Source organism: Mastigoproctus giganteus, chromosome 10 (assembly GCF_048544385.1).
Source record: "Mastigoproctus giganteus isolate SK-2022 chromosome 10, ASM4854438v1, whole genome shotgun sequence".
NCBI classification, from domain to species: Eukaryota; Metazoa; Arthropoda; class Arachnida; order Uropygi; family Thelyphonidae; genus Mastigoproctus; species Mastigoproctus giganteus.
The window spans coordinates 141,445,973-141,458,451 of NC_143584.1; the positions used below are offsets into that span (position 1 = coordinate 141,445,973).

The following is a 12,479-nucleotide window of genomic DNA, read 5'->3' on the forward strand; positions in this document are numbered from 1 at the left end:
AGCATAGCGTCAGTAGTGTACTTAACAACCCTGCCAACCTTTGTATCGTCTGCAAACTTGGACATTAAGCTTGATATACCATCATCAACATCATTTATAAATACAGAAAACAATAATGGACCCAACACTGAACTCTGAGGGACTCCACTAATAACATTAGTCCACGATGAACAGTGTCCATTGATTACCACTCTGTCTTCTCCCCCTCAACCACGCCTTTATCCATAGCAGCAATTTGCCTCCAATGCCACACTGCTCCAATTTGTGCAGCAGTCTTCCATGTGCAACAGTATCAAAAGCCTTTCTAAGATCCAAGTATACAATATCAAAATTATTCCCTGCATCCAGTTCTTTTGTGACTGCATCACAGTATCCAATCAAATTTGTCAGGCAAGACTTCCCATTAACAAAACCATGCTCTGTCCAAGCTATAACTGAAGTCTTTTCTAGATGATCCTCCAGTGCTTCTTTGACCAGTGCCTCCATTAATTTTCCTGGAACAGAAGTTAAACTCACAGGTCTATAATTACTTGTGTCGGCCTTTGATCCTCCTTTGTGAATTGGGGTCACATTTGCACATCTCCAGTCTGTGGATACCTCCCCTGAGTCCAAGGAAGCTCTCATAATTATGGCTAAGGGTTTGCTTACTTCCTTTGCTGCCTCCTTTAATATAACTGGATAGATCCCATCCACCCCAGGTGCCTTTCTTGTGTTTATCTTCAACAATTTCTCCGCCACTTTACTCTCAGTTATTACAAGATTCTCTAGCTTACTGCCAGAGTTGAATACACCTCTGGCATTCCCTCGCTGAATAACTCCTCATGTGTGAATGTCGATGCAAAATATTCATTTAGTTTGTTAGCTACCTGAGCAGGATCATCAACAGCTGAACCATAGATATCAAGTGGACCAATCTGATTCATCCCCTTCCTTCTAGAGTTTACATAAGTAAAGAACTCTTTGCTGTTTTTCTTTGCATCCCTTGCCAAAGATTTCTCGTAATCTGCTTTCGCCTGCCTAACCTCCTTTGTAACTTGGTTACAGATCAATTTGTATCTATCATAGGCTTCTGTGTCACATGTTAATTTATATGTATCCCATGCATTTTTATTATCTGTCATATGTCTCATTAGTTCATCTGACATCCATTTAGGCCTAATTCTTGAACAATATTTCTTAGTTGGTATGTAAAGTATGTAATATACTTGGATCTTAGAAAGGCTTTTGATACTGTTGCACATGGAAGACTGCTACACAAATTGGAGCAGTGTGACATTGGAGGCAAATTGCTGCTATGGATAAAGGGGTGGTTGAGGGGGGAGAAGACAGAGTGGTAATCAATGGACACTGCTCATCGTGGACTAATGTTATTAGTGGAGTCCCTCAGGGCTCAGTGTTGGGTCCATTATTGTTTTCTGTATTTATAAATGATACTGATGATGGTATATCAAGCTTAATGTCCAAGTTTACAGACGATATAAAGGTTGGCAGGGTTGTCAAGGACACTACTGACATTATGCTGCTGCAACAGGATCTGGAAAGGTTGAGCAGATGGGCTGAGAGGTGGCAAATGAAGTTTAACATTGACAAATGTAAAGTACTACACATGGGAAACAGCAACCCCAGAGCAACGTATCAACTCTGTGGTACTACACTGACAGTGGTAGAGAATGAAAGGGACTTGGGGGTGGTTGTGCAGGCAGATATGAAATTCTCTGAGCAGTGCAGACGGGCTGCAAGAGTAGCTCATGGAGTATTGTCAATGATATACAGGAATTTTTCCAGCAAGGATAAGGAGGTGATTATTCCCTTGTATAAGGCAATGGTCAGGCCACACCTAGAGTACTGTATACAGGTCTGGAGGCCTCATTTCAAGAAGGATGTAGAGCTGCTGGAACGAGTACAGAGAAGTGCAAAAAGATTAGTGAATGGAACAAAGGGGTGCTCTTACGAAGAAAGGCTTAAGTTTTGCAAATTACAGTGTCTGGAGACTAGGCACCAGCGATGTGATCTGATAGAGGTGTATAAAGCCTTGAATGGTTTGAGCATGCTCAATGCTGATGGGATTCTTCATCTAGCTCAGAATAATCACCTGAGAGGGCATAAATTCAAATTGAGGAAAGACAGATGTAGGATAGACGTGCGGAAATTTGCCTTTAGCCAGCGGGTGGTTGGTTGGTGGAACAGACTTCCATCCCTTGTAGTGGAGGTTGATAGCCTAAATAAGTTTAAGGCTCAGCTGGACAGGTATTTTGAACGAACAGAGGGGTGAAGTGGGTTTTTTTTTTTTTTTTTTGGCTGATGCTGCATAAGCTTGCTTTCTTGAATCAAATGCCTCTACTAATGCTAATGCTAAAAGCCTGGTAGCTTCCAAGATAACTTCTTTGTATGCTTCCTATTTCGAATTTGCTGTTGGTAATATCTTCAGTTGTTCCCACTGTATAGAATTTAAATACAGTCAGTCCTCGTATAACGTGTTTACATTACACAAATTCAATCATACACGATTTATAAATAGGGGAACGATATCTTATATAACACGAACCGAATTCGCTTATGCACGATTCGCCTTTGTGTTTACAAGAAATGGCAGTCGATCGCAACACGATAGGAATGAAGAGAAGATTCTGAAAATGTATTTATGTTTTTTATATCAATGAAGGGGAAACACATTTCACCATAATAACGTAAAAACCAACACAATTCCAGCTATCGGTATTATCGCAAATGCAATTATTTCGAGTTTACTACCAGTTTATAACAGATTCCACTAGCAGAAACGCAACTGGAAATTGTTTTTATTGTTTTATGGTAGTAACCCCTAGAAATGTGCTTTAGTAAAATGTGAGGTGTTAATAGTGTATCTCTGCCATTACAGTGTTGTTTATTCAGTTGCTACAGGCGCGCAGCTTTGTTTATGTGTATCAAGCGTGCCTCCTCGTTTTGTAATTGTGCTTTATTCCCTAAAAATGAGTAAAATACTTAAAAGGTGTGAAAAGGAAGCGTCCTGGTGAAGAAACTGCAGATTCACAGAGAAAAACAAAAGCAATATTGATAAACAGAGGCGGACTGGGCCAAAAAGTCTTACCCAGGAAAATTTATAGTGGCCTCATACTATGGTTTATGGCTAAAATCAACCGGCTTCCGGCCCACCGGGGTTTCCCCGGTAAGGCTAATGGACAGTCCGCCTCTGTAGATAGAGAAAAAATATGAAAATATGAAACGCTTTGAGCGAAATGAAAGACCATGTGATATTGCCCATGCTACAGACCTAAATGAGGCAATGCCGAGAATTACAAAGAATGCAGAGAAAATAAAAACAACTTTCATAGCAGGAACAACTCAAAGTGTAATTAAAATCCATTAGATTAAGACACAAAGAATTGGAAGAGATGGAACGGCTGTCATCTGTTTGGATAGAAAATCAAACAAAAAACAAGTTTGCTTACGATAGAAGCAAAAGCATTAGCAGTATTTTATTACGTAATAGTTGTAATAAAATACGTATTTTATTACGATTATTTATTATGTTTGGTAATGTTTTGGTTACAAATGTGTGTTCAATCTTGGGTGGTCGGCACCTAACCCTATTTTTCCCATAGGGCCTGTTGTTTATATTGCATGAGGGTTTCTAGGAACACAACTATTGTGCTATACGAGGACTGATTGTACTATCTCAGACCATATTCGCCTTTACGAAAGCAATAACCCTTCCCTTTACCCCTGATGGTAGTTACCGCTTTGAGTAAATCCCACTTCAGCACGCTGTGATCACTGCCACCTAGTGGTTCCTTTATCTGCAGATTCTTAATGCATGAAGAATCACTACTGATAATCAAATCAAGAGTATTACTCCCTCTAGCTGCCTCCCAAACATGCTGATGTAGAAAACAATCATCCAATAAATCCACAAAAGCCTTGCTAGTGTGTGAGTGACCAACCCACAAATTCCAGTCAATATCTGGGAAATTAAAATCCCCTATTATAAGACTCTCTGATGTACTGGCCCACTCTATTTCCCTGTACAGTTTCTTATTACACTCATCAGAGTCATTAGGCCTATAGCACACTCCTACTCTCAATTTTGATCTCCCAATACTTATGTCACACCAAACTGACTCAACACTGTACTGTCCAGCGATGTCGACTGGCTTCACTTCCTTGGATTTTATGTGTTTCTTAACTAACCCCTCCTCCCTTCATATCCTGTCTATCCTTTCTGCAGACGTTGTACTCCCCAAATTCCAGTTCTGCATTCCTTATATCTGTGTGACACCAAGTCTCTGATATCCCAACAATATCTGCCTTTGATGTTTTGAGCAATACCTCAAATTTATTTACTAAACTCCTATCATTGGTGTACACGCAAGTATACATGCACCTGTTTCTATTCTTAGCTACCCTAATACAACCCATGTGTTTACTTGTACTGCAATGACTCTCAGCAGTCTCTGAAATATCCTGCATCTTGTTTTTCAGGCTTCTGCTCATTCCAATAGAAGCAGTGCAAGAATCACTTTCACCTCTGCCAGCGGCCGTTGTAACAGGCCAAGTCCAATTTCCGTGAATGGCAGCCTGGTCGTACCCAGAGATTCTTAGCACCCTCTGCTTCAACTCTGATCCTCTCACTGCCGTAAGAGGGGGAGTGAAAACCACTGGGGACTGAGGGCCATTTGTTACATCATGTTGTCATATGCTGGAGGGTTTGGTCTTTTCCTCTTCACGCTGACCAGGTTGTTGTTGTTGTTTTTTGGTTTTTAGGAGCATTAGCAACTAAGGCCATATTGCTCCGGGATATGCGGTGGTCATTCCCTGACCTTTCCGCATCCTCCATATTTGGTGGTGACGGGCTCGAACCCCGGTCTAATCAAGAAGCGTGTGCTACGCACTGCTGCTCCTTCCCACCTGGCTACGGAGGCGCCACTCTGCTGACCAGGTGTCTTGAAGAGAACCACTCTACACGTTCATTGCCACCTAAGTGATGTAACAGGGCTTACCATCGAGAAGGTGTGCATAAGTGGATTTTAGGGAGGCAGGCCAACCGGACTTCTCCTAAATCTTCTGTAATAGAAAGATATTGGATCCATCAGTGTTTTAGACTGAGTGTCTGATAACACACAGAATACCTGTTCCCCCCTAAGCCCCTGAGATCCTTAGACATTACCAAAAATTGATATTTATATGTAGAAATACTACTAATCAATGTGTTGAAGTGCCTTTCTAAATTTCCTTTTTTGGGTATAGCCACAGAAGCATTGCAAATCAAACAACATTTTTCTTTTATCATTACAGAAAAGTATTCTAGTTCCCACTCTTGATGAAAATGATATGTTTTGCTCTTTTTCGTAGTATTCATTTTAAATCAAAGGGTATTAAATTAACATATAAGTACTGTCCAGTTATTAATATTAAGTAAGCTAAATAAGAATTCGACACATACACTATGCTCTCCACAATGTAACTACGTGCAGTTTCACTAGACAAGCCTAGGGCTGCGCAGCGACAAGAGTAGTCACATGGTTCAACGGATTTTTAATACCTTAAGAGTTCTTATCTGTTACCCCAACTGGACGTATTATCTAGATATTCAGGGGGCAAAGACGTTTCACGTGAGCAGGTAGCTAATATCAGGGAAGAGAGCCTAAAAAACTTCAAGGGTTGTGTTAGGGTTGTTAAATATACAAGAACAGTAAATCTTAATTGTTTATACAGTAACGTTAGAAGTGTCGTCAATAAAATGAGCGAATTCGAACTGCTGGTTAAAACAAGTAACGCGGACATAATAGGGCTTACGGAGACGTGGTGCCACCCGGAAATTGGGGATGATGAGTTTCATTACGGCTTGTATAATGTATTTAGGAAGGATAGAGTAGATAGAAGGGGTGGTGGGGTAATGCTTCTTATCAGAAGCAGCCTGAGTGCGACGATAGCTTTCCCAGATTCAGACATTTCACATGCTAGTATAGAGTCTGTATGGTGTGAGATAGTTGGAAACAAAGGTACAATGCGAGTAGGCGTAATCTACAGACCAGGTGATTGTGAAGACTATGACAAAAGCCTCTACATGCAAATGCAATGGGCAAGTAAGAGTCAATGCCTTATTATGGGTGATTTCAATTTGCCTCTAATTGATTGGAGTAAATGGGAAGGAAACTCGACATGGGGAACAAAATTTTTAAATCAACTAGATGACTGTTATTTGTATCAACATGTCAGGGAAAGTACTAGAGAAAAGAATATCCTAGACCTCATCATCACACATGAATCAGATGACATAACAGGGCTGACAGTAGAGGAACCAGTAGCAGGAAGTGATCACAGAGTTCTACGGTGGATGATGACGAGAGAGGTAGCAGAAGTAAAAGGCAAAGGAATGGGTTTTAATTTCAGAAAAGGAAATTACGATGCCTTAAGGTACTACATGGCCTCTATTAACTGGGTAGATATCGCACAGAGAATGAATACAATTGAACTGTGGTACGCTTTTAAAACATTAATCACAGATGCCTTGAATGCGTATATACCATTAAAAAAATACTCCACGAGAAGGGTTCCAAGTTGGATGAATAGTGAAGTTGCCACATTACTTGAGCAGAAAAAGGTGGCATGGAAACGTTACAGAGCAATAAAAAGTACTGAAGCCTATAACAGCTACAAGGTGGTGTGTAATAGAGCCACAGAAAAGGTTCGACAGGCAAAGGCAGTTTATGAGAAATCACTAGCAAACAGAGCAAAGAGGGGGGATAAAGAATTCTTCACATATATAAATGCCAAGAAGAGCAGGACAAACCAGATCGGACCTTTACGTAAGGGAAAGGGGATAGTAATAAATACACCAGCTGCCGTTGCAGATGAACTCAACAGTTATTTTGCATCGATATTTACAAATGAAAAGCCTTTTGTGGCAATGGGAAATTGTGGGAGCGAAGTTAAAAAATATGTAATTAATGATATTGAAATTTCGCAAGATTATTTAATGAAAAAACTTTCAAGCCTACAGACTAGTAAGGCTCCTGGAGTTGATGGAATATACCCTATAATCTTGAGAGAGGCGGCAAGCGAGTGCATTGAACCACTGAGGCTGGTTATGCGAGCATCACTAGACTCTGGGGAGATTCCCTTGGATTGGAAAAGTGCAAATGTATCTCCCATACATAAGGGTGGCTCTAAAAGTGAAGTGGGAAATTATCGACCTGTCAGTCTGACTTCAGTAGTAGGGAAAATCATGGAGGCATTGATCAAGGGTGGAATTCAGGATCATTTGGATAGAATTGAAATTCTCAAGGATACTCAGCATGGTTTTGTAAAGGGAAAATCATGTTTAACAAATCTGGTTCGCTATTTCGAAAGGGTCACTCACGAGCTGGATTTAGGGAATAATTTCAACATTGTTTATTTAGATTTCAGCAAAGCTTTTGACTCAGTCCCACATGAGCGGTTGCTTTATAAGCTGGAACAGGTTGGAATCACTGGGAACATCCTTAGATGGATAGAAGGATGGCTTCAGGGCAGGAGGCAGAGGGTTGTGATAAATGGCTATTCCTCAGATTGGGTTGATGTAAGAAGTGGGGTTCCCCAAGGATCAGTATTAGGACCACTGTTGTTTTTAATTTTCATAAACGACATTGATGAAGGGATAGAGGGCGTGATGTCTAAATTTGCAGATGATGTTAAAATTGGTAGAGTAGTTAATGATCACTGTCAAGCTGAGCTTCTTCAGAGAGACCTAGATAGACTTCAAGAATGGTCAGAAAAATGGCAGCTGTGCTTTAATCCAACAAAGTGTAAGGTATTACACCTGGGAAACAGTAATCCCAAAATAACTTATTCACTTGGTGGAGTTCAACTAAACCCAGTACTGGAGGAAAGGGACTTGGGTGTTACGATACGGTCAGACATGAAATTCTCTGAGCATTGTAAACAGGTTGCAAGGAAGGCCCATGGTGTCCTATCGATGATCTATCGAACTTTTGCAAGTAGAGATAGGGACGTGATAATCCCATTATATAAGGCCTATGTTAGACCACACTTGGAATACTGTGTTCAAGTATGGAGACCGCACCTAAAGAAAGACATCGAGCTTCTTGAAAGGGTGCAAAGAAGGGTAACTCGCCTGGTGAGATCGGCAAAAGGGCGTCCTTATGAAGAAAGACTTCGAATATGTGGGTTGCAGAGTTTGGAAACTAGACACCTTAGAGGAGATTTGATTGAGGTGTTTAAGGCTCTGAGAGGCATCAGTAAAATGAATGAGGACAAAATTTTCAAGATTATAAATGATGCTAGAACTAGGGGACATAAATTCAAGTTACGTGGGGAAATGTTTAGATTGGACTGCAGGAAGTTTTATTTTAGCCAGCGAGTTATAAATTACTGGAATAAGTTGCCTTCATGGGTGGTAGAGGCCGACAGTTTGGGGAAATTCAAAGGTCATCTGGATAGTACTTTCGGGTAAGGGAAGCGCATAGGATGATAGGATTAATTTCCTTTTTATTTAATTTTTAATTTCATTTTATTATTTTTATTTATTTATTAATTATTATTATTTATTTATTTAATTTTTGTTTTTATCATTGTTTTGTTCGGATTTTTTTTTTTTTTTTTTTTGGCTGGTGCAGCATAAGCCATAAGCTTTCTTGCACCATACGGCCGTTACTAATACTAATACTAATACTAAGCACATATAGTGGGGCACATAATAATATTTAGATTTTGACTAATCTGTTTTTATATTTATTTAAAATTTGTCATGATCGACCGAAATTAAAGCCACGATCAAATTGTTGGCCACCCCTGCCTTATACAAAAGGATAATTATCTTTTCTCTACTAACAAAATTCCTGTATATCATTGACAATACCTCATGACCTGCTCTGGCAGCCTGTCTGCATTGCTCAGAAAACTTCATATCTGACTGCACAATTACTACCAGGTCTTTTTCATTTTCTACCACCCTAAGTGTAATAGCACACAGTTGGTACATTTCTCTGGGGTTACTTCTACCCATATGCAGTACTTTGCATTTGTCAATGTTAAACTTCAGTTGCCACTTCCCAGCCCATCTGCCCAACTTTTCTAGATCCTGTTGCAGTAGCACACTGTAACAATCCTGCCAACCTTTGTATCATCTGCATACTTGGACATGAAGCCTGATATACATTCATCAATATCATTGTTTATATGGTTTTGTCATGCATTGTGTTAAGTGTCCACAGGCTGAAAAATGGTGATTATAACCACTGTTCTACCCATAAGGACTGTAAAGATGGGAAAACGAAACCAAATATTCTCTCCAAATGATTGCTACACTGAAGGAAGCAAGATATGTATTTTCAAATTTTGCATGCTGTGAAACGTGCCGTGTTTGAAATAAAACTGAAAACAGAAGCTAGTAATAATGTTAAATATAATTTTTTTACATTTTTAATATTTATATGCATAATAACAAGAAATATATATGCACATGCACACAAATTTCACACATGTAAAAGTCTAAAATGGAAGAGATTGAGATTTCTATTTTATGTCTAACATATTTTTTGTTAATTTTCTGCAGAATAAATGTTTTTGTTTTTTCCATGGAAAAAAAAAAAAGGTGTGAAATACACATCATGTTTTAAAATTTAATTTTTTTAAACTTAAATTATATAGAATAAGTAGTGCAATCCATTAAAAAAATATGGAATATTGGCATTATTCAAGCAGAATTCAAAAACCCAAAACATTAAAAAGTATGTCTGGCACCTGTTGAGTGGCCTGCAACAGTTTTTTCTACATTTTTGGTGCACCACCACCACCACCAGGTTAAAGACAGAAATTGGTTGTTTATCGATGTTGTTCCCAATTAACAGTCTGTCCTGTCCTTCCTGCAGTTACAAGTTTCTGCCTTCCAGAATTGTTTAATAGCCTTGAGATGACAGAACACAATAAAAAAAAAACCAACCTCCTCCTCCAGTGGTCCACCTCCGTCTAATGGCTTTCCATCAATAATAATCATTCAGATGGTATCTCCTTGCTACGTTGTACAGTCCTATAAATGAAACCCTATCAGATACATAAATTCATATAGGACATATGTTTCTCCAGTTTGTTGGACATACATTTTGTTTCAAACAGTGAAAAACATGCACCCTTTAACTTTGCACAAGAATGCTTATTTGCATACACAATGACTGAATTGGACCAAAACGTGTGTCATGCCATTTTGGTTGATAAGTTTACTTTTGTAAATTAAAGTAAAAGCAATCACTTCTTAAACTCTCAAGCACAATGTCCAAAACATTAAGATTGTCACCAATAATGAAAGTTTAAATAGATTTGTAACTAATGGTGTGCCCAAATGTCAAACCCAATGAAAAACTGGTATATAACATTTGCATGTACTGGACATATCTTTTGACATAAAATATAATTTTGCTTTCATTGCCAAATATTAGTGTTCTGGTTATTAATATTTTCTCATTCGAGCAGTGTACACAGACACAAATTCTCTGAATGTTATAAAACAATTTACTTTAAAGAATATCTCCAGAACAATGATGGCAAACCCAACGGCATGTGCACTGTGAATGGCACATACACAGGAAAATACACTTCTTAAACTCTCAAGCACAATGTCCAAAACATTAAGATTGTCACCAATAATGAAAGTTTAAATAGATTTGTAACTAATGGTGTGCCCAAATGTCAAACCCAATGAAAAACTGGTATATAACATTTGCATGTACTGGACATATCTTTTGACATAAAATATAATTTTGCTTTCATTGCCAAATATTAGTGTTCTGGTTATTAATATTTTCTCATTCGAGCAGTGTACACAGACACAAATTCTCTGAATGTTATAAAACAATTTACTTTAAAGAATATCTCCAGAACAATGATGGCAAACCCAACGGCATGTGCACTGTGAATGGCACATACACAGGAAAATACACTGGCACACTGCCTTCCGTAAACAGTTTATACTATAAAAAAAAGTGCTTTTTATTTGGAGAGAAATTTGTTTATGCTCTTAGCCATATATGGTGGTGAAAATTGATTGTAATTGCAAACAAATTTATGTAGGAACAAAGTGCTCTTAAAACTTTCAGGTAGTTATCTTTTTATATCGATAAAGATTATTTTTAGTAATTTTAATTGATTTTTTTTTTCCTCCCTATGGCAGTGAAAATTATTATATCCTTGTTTCAGCTTATTTTTGACATTAGGCTATAAAAGGCTTACCATCACTGATCTTTAAGGAAAAATGTATTAAAATCACTTACAAAGATGGTCGTGTGTCAGGTATATAGCGACTGTAACCAAGTCTGTTGCTAATGAGGACATTAAAAGCATGGTGTTTATATCCTTCATCTTTTATATGTTGATCTTCAGGACTTCTGATAACACTTAAGTGCAATAAATCACTAACATTCAGCAATTTGTTATCTTCATAATTTTTACTAAATTTTATACCTTCATTGTGTAAGTCATCTATTTCATTGCTGTTAATCATATTCTGTTCTCTTGGAAAAAATGAATATTTAGAAAGGAAGTACTTGTGCTTTTGCATTCTACTCCTATAATCATGCATTTCATTATTGTCTAATGGTAGTTTATGATTGAATATCCTTGGTCGTAGCTTCCACTTTGAAATTTTCTCTGATGAATGACTAATGCTGGAAGTTCTTGAATGAAGATACATGATCACAGCCCAAGTAAAAGATGTGACAACAATACCAAGGAAGAAAGACTTATATCGTAATGACATCATTATACACAAGAAAATATTAACGCATAGTTCATCACAATATTTTCCGTTTCAGGTTTAGGTCTTCGTTATACATCTTTAAACATCCTGTATAGATATCTTGATTTCATATTAAGTGTTGATCTTTTAAATCTGGAAATTAAAAATAATTTTATCAGGATTTTTAAAATTATCTAAATTAAATAGCTGTAATTAAAAAGGAAAAAGGAATTGAATTATTCCTGAAAATAACTATATTATCCCAAGAATAAATTAATATTTTGGCACACTGTTTCAGCCTTGGGCTGTAATACAACCTATTCACAATCATTTATAGTTCATTTCATGGTTAGACAGTGTTCAGTTTAAATTTTTTATGACAACATTCAATAGTTTTAAGAATAAAGTTTGGGGGGGGTCGATTTACCTCACCTACAATGATGAGAATCAGATTAAAGCTAGTTTGATGAAATGTCCTTTGATTCTGTGCTCCCTGCTACCCCAACACTTTACAAAAAGAAAAAAACCAAGTTTAAATTAACAACGGTTATCTTTTTATAGAGTTAAGTGTACAGCAATCTTCCAATTCTTTTATTCCAGTATTTCTCTGCATAATCATATAAATTTTGCCTGTTAAATAATGCTCTTTGTTCAGTATTTCATGATTAAACTTATCCTCTTGTTATAGTTATTATATCCTGCACATATAAGGGTAAACAATACACATGGCGAGGTTCTCTTGTAAACAAAT

General features: G+C 37.7%; 1 protein-coding gene across 1 annotated transcript in view; it reads right to left on the reverse strand.

Moving 5' to 3' along the window:
* Positions 1-11,494, reverse strand: part of Pgant35A (polypeptide N-acetylgalactosaminyltransferase 35A) — a 165,344-nt gene extending 153,850 nt beyond the window's left edge. The window contains exon 1 of the mRNA XM_090383032.1: positions 11,265-11,494. Coding sequence (XP_090239158.1) covers positions 11,265-11,494 — 230 coding nt within the window. The remainder of the gene's footprint in view (positions 1-11,264) is intronic.
* Positions 11,495-12,479: the final 985 nt, after the last annotated feature.